General features: G+C 54.7%; 8 protein-coding genes across 8 annotated transcripts; 3 read left to right on the plus strand and 5 right to left on the minus strand.

Moving 5' to 3' along the window:
* Positions 1-621: 621 nt before the first annotated feature.
* Positions 622-5429, minus strand: SNOG_08964 (hypothetical protein; the record flags this gene model as incomplete). The annotated part of the gene is given in 6 exon segments (XM_001799215.1): positions 622-1481; positions 1608-3232; positions 3297-4363; positions 4418-4830; positions 4848-5088; positions 5406-5429. The coding sequence occupies 6 exon segments, from the start codon at positions 5427-5429 to the stop codon at positions 622-624; spliced, it is 4230 nt and encodes a 1409-aa protein (XP_001799267.1).
* Positions 5430-5572: 143 nt separating this feature from the next.
* On the minus strand, positions 5573-6501 carry SNOG_08965 (hypothetical protein; the record flags this gene model as incomplete). Its single annotated transcript, XM_001799216.1, has 5 exons — positions 5573-5652; positions 5708-5773; positions 5844-5994; positions 6221-6291; positions 6354-6501. 5 exons carry the CDS (start codon positions 6499-6501, stop codon positions 5627-5629), a joined length of 462 nt encoding a protein of 153 aa, XP_001799268.1. The 3' UTR covers positions 5573-5626.
* SNOG_08966 (hypothetical protein) lies at positions 6477-7382 on the plus strand (the record flags this gene model as incomplete). Its single annotated transcript, XM_001799217.1, has 3 exons — positions 6477-6781; positions 6835-6945; positions 7008-7382. The coding sequence occupies 3 exons, from the start codon at positions 6477-6479 to the stop codon at positions 7315-7317; spliced, it is 726 nt and encodes a 241-aa protein (XP_001799269.1). The 3' UTR covers positions 7318-7382.
* Positions 7383-7887: 505 nt separating this feature from the next.
* SNOG_08967 (hypothetical protein) lies at positions 7888-8261 on the plus strand (the record flags this gene model as incomplete). The annotated part of the gene is made up of 2 exons (XM_001799218.1): positions 7888-7989; positions 8166-8261. The coding sequence occupies 2 exons, from the start codon at positions 7888-7890 to the stop codon at positions 8259-8261; spliced, it is 198 nt and encodes a 65-aa protein (XP_001799270.1).
* Positions 8262-8392: 131 nt separating this feature from the next.
* Positions 8393-9306, minus strand: SNOG_08968 (hypothetical protein; the record flags this gene model as incomplete). Its single annotated transcript, XM_001799219.1, has 3 exons — positions 8393-8487; positions 8547-9150; positions 9202-9306. The coding sequence occupies 3 exons, from the start codon at positions 9304-9306 to the stop codon at positions 8393-8395; spliced, it is 804 nt and encodes a 267-aa protein (XP_001799271.1).
* A 421-nt stretch (positions 9307-9727) lies between these two features.
* On the plus strand, positions 9728-9979 carry SNOG_08969 (hypothetical protein; the record flags this gene model as incomplete). Its single annotated transcript, XM_001799220.1, has 2 exons — positions 9728-9811; positions 9944-9979. The coding sequence occupies 2 exons, from the start codon at positions 9728-9730 to the stop codon at positions 9977-9979; spliced, it is 120 nt and encodes a 39-aa protein (XP_001799272.1).
* A 2021-nt stretch (positions 9980-12000) lies between these two features.
* On the minus strand, positions 12001-13808 carry SNOG_08970 (hypothetical protein; the record flags this gene model as incomplete). Its single annotated transcript, XM_001799221.1, has 3 exons — positions 12001-12559; positions 12711-13669; positions 13779-13808. 3 exons carry the CDS (start codon positions 13806-13808, stop codon positions 12001-12003), a joined length of 1548 nt encoding a protein of 515 aa, XP_001799273.1.
* Positions 13809-14528: 720 nt separating this feature from the next.
* Positions 14529-15270, minus strand: SNOG_08971 (hypothetical protein; the record flags this gene model as incomplete). Its single annotated transcript, XM_001799222.1, has 2 exons — positions 14529-14647; positions 14679-15270. The coding sequence occupies 2 exons, from the start codon at positions 15268-15270 to the stop codon at positions 14529-14531; spliced, it is 711 nt and encodes a 236-aa protein (XP_001799274.1).
* Positions 15271-15313: the final 43 nt, after the last annotated feature.

Genomic DNA, 15313 nt, shown 5'->3' on the forward strand with positions numbered 1-15313 from the left:
GATCACGTGCAACGTCGCCCGACGATCCTTCCACCTCAACTAAGCGGTATGTGAGAATGCTGCCGTAATTTGTCGTAAGAGCCCAGCCTAGAGAATTCGCAAAGTACATGCATCAAAAAGTAAGCTCAACACGCGTCATATTCACCACATATTAGTGACAAGAGTTGGTAATTTCAGTAGTAGTATTAGCAGTACAAGAGCATCTATCGCCCTTTATTCATCCCACTCCATCGCCATGCCCCATCATCGTCATCATTTGAGTTCCAGCATTGCTAGGTGGGAAATGCTCCGATGCATGACATAACATAGCCACACGGAGTACAAAAAAGTCTGAGAGTTCAAAGTAAGAGTACCACTACCTCTCACGGGGAAAGCTGACAAGGTGACCACCGAATCGTTGTAGTCACAATGCCGCAAAATGTGCTGTAAGTGAAGAGAAGAAAGGAAATTCAAGTGCCAAACCGGGCACACCATGCATAGGAGGGGGGGAATACGGAGCCAGGCGCCTCGTAAAACCCCTGCCAGCCATATCTAAGAGTTTAGACTTAACGATGTTTCGATCGCGGTGACGACATGAGATATCTTCACAGACAAACTTGTGCCGGGAATGCAATGGCGCACTTAGTGAACAGGAGCTGCAGCGCGTCGAGCCCACGTAGTGGCTGGTGTCGAACCGGGGGTTGATCGGTTGTTGTTGGTCCAGGCGTTGGTAGTGGAGGGACGAGCTGAGCTGCTCGGACGATCGTTTTGGCTTTGTTGTGATGGCTTGCGTGAACGATCTTTCGGGTTGCTTGAAGGACTTCCATTTGGGACGTTGCTGTTACGCTTCGGCTTGTTGTACTGGATGCTAGTCTTTGGCCCGCGACGTGCTCGAGGCATAGCTTTGACGATGCCTTCACGCATGGTACTGATGCGGATGACTACATCAACTTTCTGGGCAGCTCGCTCAAGGTCAAAGGTCTCCAATCGACGTTGAGTGAACGGATTCTCGATCTTCTTGAAGCGGATGAGCACGGAATCATCGTTGGGAGGTTGGACAACAGGCTCGTTGGCTGCGAGATGCGACACCTTCGATAGCTTTACTGTTGGAAGCGAGCCAAATTCTCTGTCCTCGAATAGAACCTCGGTGCCTTTACGTGTGATGACATCACTGCCACGGTCGCTCGCCAAGCTACGTCTAGTAGAAGCGTTTGGTAACGAAACAGTGGCCAATCCCGCGTTTCCACGTACATCGAGTGCAGCTTTAGAGGAGGCAGCTACAGGCAATGAGCCTGTCTTCGAAACAGAAGCCGAAACTACGGCCGCAGCGGACCGTTGAGTAGCAGCGTGTGCAGCTTGCGCAGGAGATGTACCTGGTTTCTCCAAGAGCTTGTTGAAACGGGCCTGCCATTCAGGGTTCATAGCCAGCGGGCGTGCACCCAGACCAGGATTACCACGTGGAGGCATAGTCACAGGAGCTTCGCTTTGCGCGCCGCCTCCAACTGCAGCCGGAGGGAGTCGTACAACAGGTGATGGTTTAGGGAGTCTGACTAGCGGCTGGCCTGCGCTCCCAGTAAAGGCGGGATGGCTTTCCGTCTCCGGTGGTGGGGGTGGAGAGTCAGCCTTACTGGACGACATCATCGTTGGCTGCGAGGTCTCAGTTGATCGAGGAAAGAATCGTGACGCTCGGGGACCAGTAGCTTGCAGGGGAGCTTGACCAAGTGGTTGTTGCGGCAGTTGGCCTTCATGGATCGACTTGACAGCCTCGTCCATCTTGACCCCAGCGTTCGGGGTAGACTTGTTCGGTGCGGCGGTCTCGTGTAATGCGGCTTGCGACTGACCCCGCTGATCTTTGTATGTCTCTCGCAGTTCGGGTCGGGCGCCAGTCAATCGCTCATTATCCTGCCTGGCCTTTGTCGCCAAATTTTTGTCGTCCTGGGCGATGTGCGCGGCGAAATTGCCCCAACCTGGCTTGACAGCAGGCGGCGCAATAGGACCCGGCCGTGCGGATCCAGCTGGCTGCGCTGATAGCGACCCAGCTTGGTGACGCATGGGCTGAGCAGTGGGCATGGTGCTCGGGGGTTGTGAGTGGGGCAAAGTCGGAGCAATGTTAAGGTTGACAGAAGCCGTTGGTGTGGATTGTGACTGTGCAGGAGGCTGCTGAGGGGAACCTCGAGATTGAGCGCGGTCGTAACTTGAGCCGAAAGTCCCGTTGCCGAGAGCTCGATCTTTGGCCTGTGGTGGTCCCCAGACTTGCGAGGTCCACGGTCGCGGTGCTGCTGCTGTGGGCTGCCAACCAGGCGCAACCTGGGATCTTGGTCCTGCGGGAACAGCGCCTTCTAGTTGACTGATAGCGGGTTTTGATTGTTCACCCGACTGCCTCGTATTTTCGGTCTCGCGAGCAAATTTGTCGAACGACTGCGCAGATTGTTGCTTGTGTTGAGGTGCGGGTCGCGCTTCGTTTACGGCGTGCGCTTGTACAGGTGAAGGGGAGTGCACGGACTCAACGGAAGCTGCAGCCTTGATGGGCTCTGCCGACGACGCTTTTTTGACGGGCTGAGCATGGTGAACCTTCATCATGCCATACTGTGCGACCTCACCATCGGCCGCCGGGACAGGAGGCTTTGGTGGCGATTGCGCGGTGGCAGGTACAGCCTTCTCCTTTCTGGGCGAGGGCGACTGCTCTTTCACCTTGGGCGGACCCATGGCTGCCAGCCTCTTTGCAAGACGTTCTTTCCTTTCGGCCTCCTCCTTCTCTTCGGCCTCTCGCTCCTGTTGTTTCTTGAGCCGGGCGCGCTCAATCTTGTCCGTCATGAGGCGCTTCTGGACCTCCACGGGGTCTTCTACCGGCGGCGCGGCGACATGGACGGGTACATCATGCACACCCGATGATGCCACAGAACCAAACGGCGAGGCTGGGTGAGCATTCGCCACGTTAGGCGAAATTGCTTGTGCAATCGACGGCTTGCGAGATGACGCTGGGTCCATGGGCTCCACACCATTCATCGAGTGCGAGCCTCGTCGTTCGATTCCCATAGGTCCATTGGGCATGTCCGTTGGCCGTCTGTCAAAAGACATTCGTCGGCCATTGCTGCCACTGACATTGGAAGAATTTCGGCGTCTGCCCCAGGTCGGCATGTCTGCACCAGCCCTGGACGTCTGGAAAGCAGCAGATGGCTCCGCGTGACCGTCTTGGGAGGGCCTTTGCAGCACCGCGGGCTGCTGCCGGAAAGCAGGATCACGAACAGATCCCCTGCGCATGTCGTTGACAGGTTCATACCGGCCACTTTGTGAATTGAATAGCTCGGGTCGCCCACCCCCTGTCGTCGCGCCAGGTGCGATTGAAATCGTCTGGAGCAATCTCTTTGGCAGGATGCGAGGGCATTGAATCGTATCCGTAGGAATCGCGTTGTGCAAACCGCTGCGGAGGCTGCTGTACTGGAGGATTGATCTGAACAGGCGGTACTTTTTCCACAGGAGGCAGCGTTGCCCATGGTGACTTCTTCTCTGACGAGGATGGCTTGGTGACTAGCGTGGGTTTCTCTGGCTGGCCCTTGAGCACGAGGCTCGATTTTCCAGTCGGGAGCTGCGGTGCCTGTGCGTGTGCACCTGGCTTCAAAATGGTTTTGGTACCTCCGGTAACGCTGGGCTTTGTAATGTTTGTGGTCGTCGCCTGTACAGATTTGAGCGTCTCCAAAACAGGGTCGGGTGCCTTTGCGACCGTGCTCGGCTCTTCGAGAACGGGTGGTTCATTTTCTGCTACAGCACCAGAAGACTTGGTTCCATCCATCCATTGCACTGTGTCAGGCGCCCAGTCGTCCTCGTCGTCGTCAATATCGGCCCACTTCGCTTCCTTTCCAGCTTCGTCTGCCTGTAGTCGCGTAGCAAGGTGAATGCCATATTGTTGTTTGAGCTCTTCGTCGGTAAACTGCTTCGGCGGCGGAGGTGGAATGGGCTGGTTCTTGTTCCATACTTTGCTCGCGTCTGGGCCAGAGCTCGCGCCGTTGGCCTTGCCCAGTGTGCGGGGGGCATTGCCAGCACCGGATTTGGCTACCAGACGCGGTTTGGCAGTGGGGACCGTCGCGGTGGTTGTAGGTGCCAGCGGTGCTGCTTTCTCGCCGGGCCGGGTGGCAGGTGCTGCAACGGCAGACTTGAGGAAATTCTTCGTGACCGACACGGACTTGAAGGTTGAGGGTTTCTTCATCGAGTTCGTCCGCACGTGGCTTGCATCTCGCTTCGACTGATCCACGCTGCCCGGACGGCTGATATCAGTGTCTGAGCCGCCGCTTGCGTCTGCGATGGCTACGTCGCCCGCATCACCGTTGAGGAATGGTCTGTCAGCGTCGTGGAGGGGCGCGCTGGTGGGCTTCTGCTCGGTCGTAGTCTGTTCCTGTCAGCATCAATTTAAACGAGCCGCTTTCATCTGGCGTATACATACCGCTGCCGCTGCCTTGGAGGGCTTGTCTGACACGTGTACATTGTCGGCCGGGGCTGTACTTGCACTGGCTGCATCCGTCGCATTTGGAGTCGGCTTCGAAGTTGCTGAGGCTGTAGTCGCAGGGCCCGAAGGCGTCTCGCCGTTGACGGCGGGGGTGCTGGTAGTTGACGCAGTGTCGTCGATGGGCGCGGGACGTCCCACCGACTGTGCTTCCTTTACCACATCTTTGGTGACCTGCTCTGCCATAACAGTTTCCGGAACTGTCGTGGCCAAGGATTCCATGTCAGACTCGTGTTCACTATTAACAGAGACGGGAGTCGCAGGCGCCGACAGCTGCGTGTCGGGCCCGTTGCAGCGCTCATGGCTCATGCTCATGCGCGCGAAGCGACCAAGGAGAGCGGGAGGATATTTACCTAGTGTCAAATGCTACAAGTCGCCACGAGGATCCAGTGGGCGCTTCCGCAGAAACGTCGTCTGCGTGGGTCGTGGGCTGACGCGGCGAATGCGGAGGTGTCGGCTTCGATGTGGTCGCGCGGACGTGTGCAGGCAGGCGCGTGTGCGTGTGGGCCGCGCTGATGGTACCGAACGGCGTGTGGCTTCGTCCGGGAGGGTGACAGAGGGGTTATAGCTGCCCTACTAGTTGGGGGCTTGTGGGTGGTGATGGTTGTAGACTACTGCGTATAGGAGAGTTGTACAGCTAGTGAGGCGGGTGGTCTTCTTGGCACCTCTTTGTAGCAGGAGCCGCAACATTGAATGCTTTCGCCCACGCGCACGTCACACCATTTCTGCAGGCAACGTCTGGACGCCTCAGAGCGCTGGGTCTGCAACTTCCCTGTGTGAATCATGCTACTGTCGCCTGGCGGTCAGAGCTGGAGGCGGGATGTGCGCATGCGCAAAGGCGACTTCAGAATAGAAGAAATTTGAGTCAACTTGAACAGATGCAAACAGGCAATGGCGCCGAGACTTGGATTAACACCACCAAGTATACCTGGACGGCCCGCCTGTCTCGCATGCACTTGACGGTCTCCAGCGCTTCTCTGAAAACGGTGCTCACATACTTGCGCCGCCATCCCCATGCTAGACACGACGCGGAAACACTGACTATCAGAAAGAGCGTGAAATATATGGGCTGCTGTTGCATTGATCGACTAAACTCTACATGTGCACATGCCGTCCTTGCCGGCGATCCATCAAATTCACAGTGTCCGCTTAGTGGGTGTTGTTCTTGTGATGACCTAGATCATGTGAGTCTCTACCAGTTGCGCGTGCTTGCGGGACAGTTCGACTTACGCAGATGGAAGTAGTAGTTCTGTGCGTAGCCGAACGCGATCAAGAAGCCAATGACGTGGACGAGTGCTGTGAATAGTCAGATGCTGTGATGCCTTGCATCTCCACTGCCCAGCGGAGAGTTCTCAGAGATACACACGTCTTGCCGATGCGTTCTTGCCCATGTACTTCTTCTGGTAGCGGCCGAGGAGACCCTTGCCCTCAGGCTCGGGGGCCGGGCCACGGGGAAGCTTCTCGTAGAAGCTCACCACCTTCTGCATGCGGACCGCATTGGGAGAGGATCCGATGACCTTGGATGCGTTAGCGCATGTATCATGCATGATGTGTTTGTTGAGATGGCGAGTGAGATGGCGGTTCAAGGCGGGAGAGGAGCTAGATGGGCCGCCAATCTGTGTGGGTTGCGCATGCGAATGTTGCGGCGTGGGGGGGTTGGAAGCCAGAGATGGGGAATTCTTACGCTGGGAGAAGCAATCTAGAGGCGGGTGTCAGTGCGATGCGCTGGGAGATGTGTGGGAGTGCAGGCAGACCTTGGGAGGGATCAGGGTCGAGAGACCGCGCTTCTGGATAAAGCTCATCTTGACGGCTGGCTGGCAATCAATTAGCATCAATTGCTGCTTCTCTGGGCACAGCTCGTGGCCGGGCGACGCACCTGGGCTGGCAAGACAGTGGAGGGGAGATGGGAGGTCGACGGTGAGGTTGTGCAGGAAGCTGCGAGTTTCTGCCGGCGCCGCCAAGACGGTAACGTGAGATGATCCGAGCTCGCATGGCCACGATGGAGAGCGACATGGTGTCGACATTCGCCGCTCCTCGAACCCCAACGCCCGCCATGTCTGCCCTCGCGCGAACGATTGCGACTGCATCCAAGGTGCTCGCCCCAGCCCTGCGCCCGTCCGCGGCGAGCACGCTTGCGCCCCGATACCGCGCATACTCGACCAACGAGCCCGCTCCACGCTCAACAGCCGAAGATGCGCCCGCCGTCAAGCTCACGAGTGCTTCGACCCAGATCCGCCAGGAAGGTGCTGCCGAGGGCATGAGGCATCAGCCCGACTACAACGTGGCCCTCGACTACCGGACTTCGTGTGTCTCCCGCAACCTGTGGCGGGTGGGCAGCTAGCTAATGCCGCCTGCAGCAACTTCTCGCCGATTCCCAAGCGCGTCATGGACGGCAGCGAGCCTGGCGAGAGTGTGGCCGCAGCCGTTCTTTCAGGTGCCCCCGTCGATCTCCAGGCCCGGACTGTGCGGTATGACACCCTCGCCTCATGAAGCCAGCATACCATTGCGAACGTGCGACTGATTGACCTAGCATCTACAAGCCCGCAAAGACGGCCACCCAGTCTGGCAACTGGAACTCTTCACACTGGCTGATGGATTGGGACGTTTTGCCCAAGGGTCACAGGTGGGAGAACCCGCTCATGGGCTGGGCATCCTCGGCCGACTTCATGAACGGCCATCGCATCCAGTTCAAGACCAAGGAGGATGCCATCAAGTTCGCCAACAAGCAGGGATACGAGTATTTTGTGCAGGAGCCCAACAAGCGCAAGTTTGTTCCCAAGGCCTATGCCAATCTCTTTACCCACGTCCCTGGCAAGCTGAAGGTCGTCTTGACAAAATAGACCACAGAGACGTCTGTATATACTGGGCTGAAGTCACCTTTCTTTGAAATTACCATGCATTCTTTTCTCCTCTTGAACCTCACCCCAAGTCGGCTTTAAAGCTTTATCGATTCGTAGTTATGAGTGATTTTCAACTTCCTCTCCATCCCCCTCTTTCCAAAAAGTCGTCTGCCACTGCTACTTCTTACCTTTTTAATTCTTCCGCTCCTCCCACCCTGTCTACCATCACCATTTGGGCAAACGTAACACAATAGAGTTCTAATGAAGCCCTCAAGACCCTACGACCCTCGATACGTGTGTTGATTACGACGGACGCCTCATGCCCTACTCTCACCATCCCAGGCTCGCCCAATCTCATCTCATCCATTTCACCGTGTGAGTCCATATTCACCACGAAGAGAATCTGACACGCGCTCCACAATTCTTGTGTTTTTTGGGCTCCCCTCAGAACACCTACTTGCTATCCCAAATAATCAACAGTAGCAAGCACCAACAGCACCGTATCCAGCATATCACAATCACGAAGCCCCATCCAACAACATAGAAGACATATTCGATCGACTAACCAACATGGGACGCGGTGCTTACGACAACACCGATGCTTCTCAGCCGAGGTCTTCCGCAGCCGCGAGCGCAATCGACGCTCACCACGCCAAACAAGCAAGGAGCCAAGTACGGCTTCAAACATCTCTAGCACGTACCATCAGGATTGACCGGGCATAGCGGGAGGCTGAGGCACAGCAAGCAGTACAGGACGAGGCAAAGATGATTCGATCCAAGAAGTCACGGGGCATCATGGTATATTCCTAATTATAATTCATGGGTATCACTGACATGTGTATGTACAGGCGGCTCGAAGAGCAGCTAAAGAGCAGAAGCAAGGCGTGTCCGACGCTAGCAAGGACACTTCCAAAGCCGATCAGGAGCACACTGGCCAGAAATGAGGACCTTCGGAGGACAGCCGTCACAATAATGTGACTCGTTGATTGTGAATGCCGCTCCATGATCTCGACATCCGGAAGCGTCTACCATTGTCGCGGAACAGCTCTCCCTTCTTTTTCATGGTATTAATTTACTAGTCCTTTTTGCCTTCACTCAGAAAGTTTTGGAGGACATTGACGAAATCCGTTCCAATAATGGTGTTTCGCATCTTGTTTGTCTTGGGCGTTACTGGCGGCGTCGCCTAGCGTCCATGGTCACCCTCCGTGCTCCGATAGTTCGTCTCCAACTTACTGCTTTGATGGCATCCGTAGTTGCGGCAAGAAACTTGGTCGCCATTTTCTCGTTGCCACCTTGGTTGGGGTGTTCACCATCCTCGGTATCCTTCACTGGGTCGTAGCCATCGAAATTGTCAACGAAACGGACCGGGGAATCGGCGGTTGATTTAGTGGGGGCATAGCTCTTGATTCTAGCGGAGAGAGCGGCAACGTCTTTGGAATTGTTGGGACTGCTGGTAGAGTCCCATCGCTTAGGATCAATGGGTGTCAAGTTCGACCATACAATTTGCATCTTCGGGTTCTTTTTCCTCATCTGCGCGATCAATGTGTCGTATGCTGCGAAAATCTGGTCGAACGGCTTATGTCCGAGGATGATGTCGTTGTGTCCAAGGAACATGAGGACGACATCGATTTCTGGTTGTTGGTTCAACCATGTGGTGAGGTTGCCCTTTGCTGCGTAGTCGGTAGCTAATGAACCAGGGTGACCTTCATGGTCATTGTCCGTTCCGGGAAATTGGGTAAGACAGTCGGCCGATCCTTTCTGGGAACCGACCATGTCGATGTTGGTTATACCGGCACTCTTGAGCTTTGCGTGAAGATTGGTGCGCCAGCATCGCTACGACGAGGTCAGTGAAAATCATCTTGCGAGCACTGGTGCGCAACAAACCGTGACAATCGAGGCACCAAACGGCATAACCTTGATGGTCTTCTGAGCCAAAGCATCGCCAGCTAGACTGAGGAGCCCAAACACTGCGATTGAACAGAACTTCATGATGCAAATGGCGACCGGCGATTCTGGTAGGAGGGTAAGAGTGCGCTGAGGACGCGGAAGCAATCGGGGTGCAGCCTAGGTTAAAGACTGATATGGAATTGGGTCGTGGCGCTTTTAGCAGCAATATGGCCGGCCAGAACGTGGCAGGGTTCCAGAAAGGGGCGGCTGTGGCCGAGGACAGAGAGTAGGGCCTTTGGCTCGTATCGGTCTAATAGGGCAATAAGAGGAAGTATAGTGTCCCACGAGTGTCGATAAATTGTGAGCACACACAAAACCGCGACAATAGAGCAGCACAGCGTAAAAGTGTTTCTATTCTTCGTCTTTGAAACTATAAAGCCAAGTCGAGCTCCCAAGAGCGCCCAGTGACATCTTAAGTTGGTTCAGCTGTTCATCCCCCCAGCACCAAGCTCAGACGGTCAACATGGCGGAGCCCGACACTGTTCAGGCGGGCCGCCAACATCACTCGTTGGCTCTAGCCCCGAAAGCCCGCTCCTCTGACCGGGGTGTGAGCCAGCTTACGCTCCAGGTGCACGTATTTGTACGGCGTGTGTTTAGAGCGTCCAGGGCCTGCATGGGAGGAGCGGCTGTGTTTGTGAAGTCTTGTGGCTGGCTTGAAGCAACTCACACACACACACAGTCACTCGACGCATCACGAACAAATCCAACCCCTTGATCTGGCCCTTGACCCGGGGCGAATATGCGCGGCTCGTGGGCAGACAGAATGGCAAAAGAGCAAAGACTTGTGGCATCCATAGCGTCATAACTATGACCAAGTGCTGGTCGAAGGCGCGCCGGTCGAGAGTCTCAGCACCTCATTGCAAGCCACGACGTCTGGATGCACAAAACCTCCAAGCCAGTGCTGACGGGCCTAGCCTCATAATACCCTGCAGCGTGTGGTTAAATCGATCAATTAACAGAAATGGCAAAGCTTCGGCGTCGGTAGACGAATGCTTAGCGGCGGCGGCGTTGCTGAGTCGTTTCGCGGCTGGCTGATGTCGGAACGTGCTGCAGAAGGGCACCCCCTGGTTGGTCACCTTTCCCATCTGCTGCGCACTGATTGGCGATCTTCTCTGGACCCCTTTCTCCGGCTTTTGAGCTGGAACAATCCACCAATTGACCGAAGATTGCAGGTGAGAGGCCCTCGAGTCAACGTGGTCCCCTGAATGAACGCAATGCGTGGAGTGCTTTGCTGTCCACGGTAAGACCGTGTAGGTAGTAATAGCATTGCTGATAGTTCAAATCAGACTGTGTGTACATATCGCGAGCCTAGTCGAGCAGTCCACATCGATCCGATGATCCCGCCATGTCACCCAATGCGCATCATCGGCGAGATGACATTGCGATGTTGATCCCAACAGCCACAAAACGTCGCCAAGACTCAAACGCAGTCGATCAGTTCGTGTTTCTAAAACGCGAATTCAACCTTGTCGACGTTAGAGCATCCTTCGACGAGCGCAGCGGTGCTTCACACGTGCGGAGTTTCGGCGTCGCCTGGTCCCATCACGAAAAAGTCGGCAGTGTTGGCACGCTGGTGGCCTTAGCCGCCTGACCTATATACAGCACACGTTTTCTGACTATGCGTTTGCCATTGTGGCCTCATGACTACGTTCCATGAGGGTTTGGTGTACAACGCCCTAGGTGTCAGGGGGTGTATGTGTCTCAATCGCCTCGAGGTTATTCGCGTCGAGTAACTGCAATGACACCCTCAGCGCAACCAGGGCGTTGACTATATTCATTCTTGGATGAGGCTGTGGGACAGACGATCCAACCTCCAACTACATGTGCCTTAGGCCGGTGGCGGGCAATGATTGACGCAGGGGTCCACAGTCCATGTATGAAACTTCTTCGGAAGATCAGCCTCATGGTGTCATTCAGCAGTAATGGCATGGCAAGGCTGCGCAAGGCTGACAGAATCCATGGCTCCTTTTTCATGTGCCCTAATACTAGACTTAGCCATGCCTTGGGTGTGCAGATGCCATGTCAGCCTCGATGTCAATGTTATTTTTACACACGCTGCGCCATCGCTCGTTCACACAGGGCTTCGCAGCCCCGCAATTACCCGCGATGGCTTGAGCTCCCATCGCAAGAGGATTGAGAATCTGCACACGAAGACGTGCAAACACAGTCCTTTGGGCGGCTGCTAATGCCTACATGAGCGACGATTTCCGGTTTGACTTCTTGTGGGTTGCTGATTGGTGAAGTAGTGGTGTACTTGTCAGGCCTATTTGTCGGGCCTATTTGTCGGGCCCGCAGGTACTCGAATGTCCGCAGAGCTTCATTCCTTTTCATCATTACAGCTGTACCTCGTCACGACAGTGTAGTCTAAGAAAACCTTTGGCTAGACTGCACACGTCAGTGCTCCATCCATGATACCGGCACTCCAGAAACGAGTTCTGTCACACTGCTCGCAGCCTTTGGATCAGCAAGTAGTAGTACTGGTCTTCATAGCATTATGATACATGATACATGTGAGATTGGTAATCTAATGAATATAAATTGAACTGGTTGCTAGCGACAGTACTCGCTTTGAACGCCATGCAGTTCAAGTTATTTCTTAGGCAAATCATGACACGCAGAGGCCCAGGTAGGTCAGTCTTTACCCAGTGGAAGCTATAAGCTTTTCGCACTCTCAGCTCTGTATGCCCTGCCATTCTCATGTAGTACTATGAGCTAGTGGTGCAGACCGCACAATCCTCACCCTGAAGACGAGTGGGCCTTGTCCGGTGTGCTTGACGGGCGCCCGAGCACAGAATCCACGTCGCTGGGGGTGCTTACTTGAAGGCTCAGAGCGGCATCAGTAAGCTCCGCATGCACTCTGCCTTCCTCGCGACGCAGCCCATCTCCAGAAGCGAGGATGCTCATAGCCTCTGACATCGAAGCTGCCCTTATGCTGCGGTCGGAGGAACCGTCGACACCACCCAGACCATACAGCATTGACACGTTTGGCTCCAAACTATAGAAAGCTTCGCTGACGACTTGGTCCTCGCTAGTACTTCTGTATTGCGATAGCGGCACAGCTGAGATTCTTTGAATTGGGCCAGGCGTTGCCTCAGACCTACCGTTGCCCGTATCATTTTCTTTGTCGTCATGATCGAAGTTGAATGGTGAAGCTGCCTTTGCTTCTGCTGCAAGCTGTGCTTCGAGAGACTCAGTATATATTTTGAACGGCAGCCCTTGTACATCAGGCCAGGAATCTCGGTCGTGGCGGAAGTATCGCTCGCCAGGCTTCATCATCCACACATCCAGATCCTCTCTACGGCGAACGCCGTATGGTGAGATAGTAGTGGTAGGTGACAAGAGGGAGGACGTCTTCAGAAGCGCACCTGTCACTCACATAGTTAGCGAATTTGACCACGCACTTGAAGAATAATGTGAGGGTCAGAAACGAGATAACCTCATGTTACTTACTCCTTTCTCCTGCGATGTCTGGGTCTTCAGCTCGCTCACTGCTATCAGCGTAATTGCTCTCAGGTTGGTCCCTCTCTATCGCGATGATACCAGATGCTGTTTCGCATGTATGATCGTCCGGAATTGGTGCGAGGCCGTCTTCCACTGAGCGCGCCAACACACATCGTTTTGATTTGGGAATGTCCATCTCGCAATCGCTATCATCGCTGCTCGATACTTCGAGATCACGGTCCTGTGGATGAACGCTCATGTTGTACGATATTCCAGAATTCACGCTCTTGCGTGATGAGCGTCGTGTGGGTTGCGCCTCTTGGGAACAGCACCTTTTGCGCTTCGCGCCTTTCTTTGTCGGCCCTGCCCGCTCTCCAGCATCAAATTCATCTTTATTGGACTCATCGTGCGCCAAAGACGCTTCCGATGACTCAGCTGAGAATGTCTTGGGTTCTCCATGAAGTGAGCGGCGCTTTGCAGCTAGCGAAGGTCTGATACTATCGTCCATAGGGTGGTATTTTACGTCGTAAATGAGCTTGCCCCGCGTTGCTTTACGGTTGCGAAGGGAGTAGGATGGAGGTGGAATGGAAGAGATCGGCGGTGTATCTTTTGCCGCATATTCGTCGTGGTCGTTCGTTGCATCAATGATGTTCTTGGGGTCAATGGAGGTAAGAAGCGACACTCTCTTGCTTCGCTTCGACTTCCTGTGATGCGGAACCGTGACAGCATCTTCTTCATAGCGGTGCTGATCAGCAATCTGTCGGGGTTCAGCTTCTCGTGATTGTGAAGGCAGCTCGTGCAATCGTACGTTCGTGGCGCCTTCTGTCTGGCCTTGTGACACAGGGATGGCTTCCACGACAGCCGTGATACCAGTGCTGCATGGCGAGTTGAGCACGTCTGCAAACAATGTGTGCTCTTGTGCAGTCTGAGAGATGTCGTCAGTCCCGCACTTCGCGGCGACACCCTGTAGTAGATTAGTTTCCTGTTGTTCCGGAGCGCAAATGGGGGTGAGACACATTAGCACTGGCATCAGTCTGCTGCGAGTGTTGCCAAGACGCTTGAACCGTCTTTACTGAGCCCGGATATGATTCTTGGCTGTCCATTATGGCGTCTTTTGTATGTAGTTGTGTGGCGTGTCGATTCCCAGTACGGTGCGTTGTTGGACCTACTGGGATTGCTACCCTCTGTGGCAGCAAGGTCGGGGTGTGCATCGATCAAGTACAATGTAGGTAGAGAGGATGACCGCGCAGCGAGAAGAGGTGGGAGATACGAAGCAGATTGATTTGCAGAGGGAAGGCACGCGCAACAGCGTACCTAGGTACCTTCCGTGTACGCGTGCTCACATGACGCGTGCCAGAGACGCGGTTCTCAAGAAAGAGGAAGGAGCGACCTACAACACCACCCCATCTTCTATCCACCACTAAGTTGAGCTTGTGGGCTTTGGCTTGTGCAGACCCCAAGACACGTTGCGCAGCCCGCTCAATGAAATACTTGCGTGAGTACCAAGATTGGTCATCTGCCATTCCAAGTTATTGCAGTGTGCAGCGAGTAATTGTTAAGAGACGTGATGGCGGGGTCAAGCACAATGGTGATCAAGGTCGAAGCTCACTTCACGTGCGTATGAAGGATCGAGTACAAAGAGCACGTATCATTTGTGGATGCTGCGTGCGATAAGTACATTGTGAAGATACAGGTAAAAATGCCGTAATGCGTAGTGTCTTAGAATAGACTCGCTTAGTTTGCTTTCATAACGCCAGCCAGATGCTAAATAGAATGACTCGCTTAAACGCAGATGGACAAATTTAAACTGATGGCAGAAAAGGTTACGCTCGAGCGGCAAATCGCGATGTGAGTCGTGTTGGTGGCATGACAAAGTCTGGCTCGTCTTCATCATCGTCGTCGTCAGCCTCGATGTCCATGATTTTGGGCGTAGAGAAGGTTGCTGTGGCTGTCGAGATGGACGTGCAGCATACTCTTCTGGTGGTGATCGGATGGGGGCAACGACAATTGTGGGAAATGCTTTTTGTAAGAAGGTTCTTCTATTGAAGATGCAAATGTGTCGGAGGTGTCATTTGATCGCAGTTCAGGGGGGTCAAATCGTTGGGCGGCAGGATATTTTGTGACTTCGGTTTTGGCCGTCTCGAGAACGTCGGCAAAGCTCTTGCGCATGCCCTCCAGCTCCTTCCGACAATCGCCGTCGCGCAGTGTGACATGGGCCGCTTTCTCGCACAGGTTTTGCGCGTGCTCCAAAGTTTTGTCGGTGGTGTCGAAGACAGCGACGGGCGTGGTCACAGCACCGCTAGCCCCACGCGCGCCACCTCTTCTTGCGGCAGCGCGTGCCCTCATGGATGCCATACGAGGCCGGTAGCTAACCTTGGCGGCACTGGTTTCGTCTTGTTCGTCGTCGACGTCGTCGTCGTCGTCGCTTGAGCCTGCCAGTGCTGCAAGCTCATTCATTTTCGCCTCCATCTTCGCCTTGCGCAGCATGTTGCGTCCTGTGCCTATCGCGCGCACCAGTAGCTCGAACGACTTCTGCATGTCGCCGTCGTAGTTCATTACGACCATTGTGCGCCGGTGGTACCTCGACGGCCCTGAGGCGCGACCGGAC

This window comes from Parastagonospora nodorum, assembly GCF_000146915.1.
Source record: "Parastagonospora nodorum SN15 chromosome Unknown scaffold_13, whole genome shotgun sequence".
Lineage (NCBI taxonomy): Eukaryota > Fungi > Ascomycota > Dothideomycetes > Pleosporales > Phaeosphaeriaceae > Parastagonospora > Parastagonospora nodorum.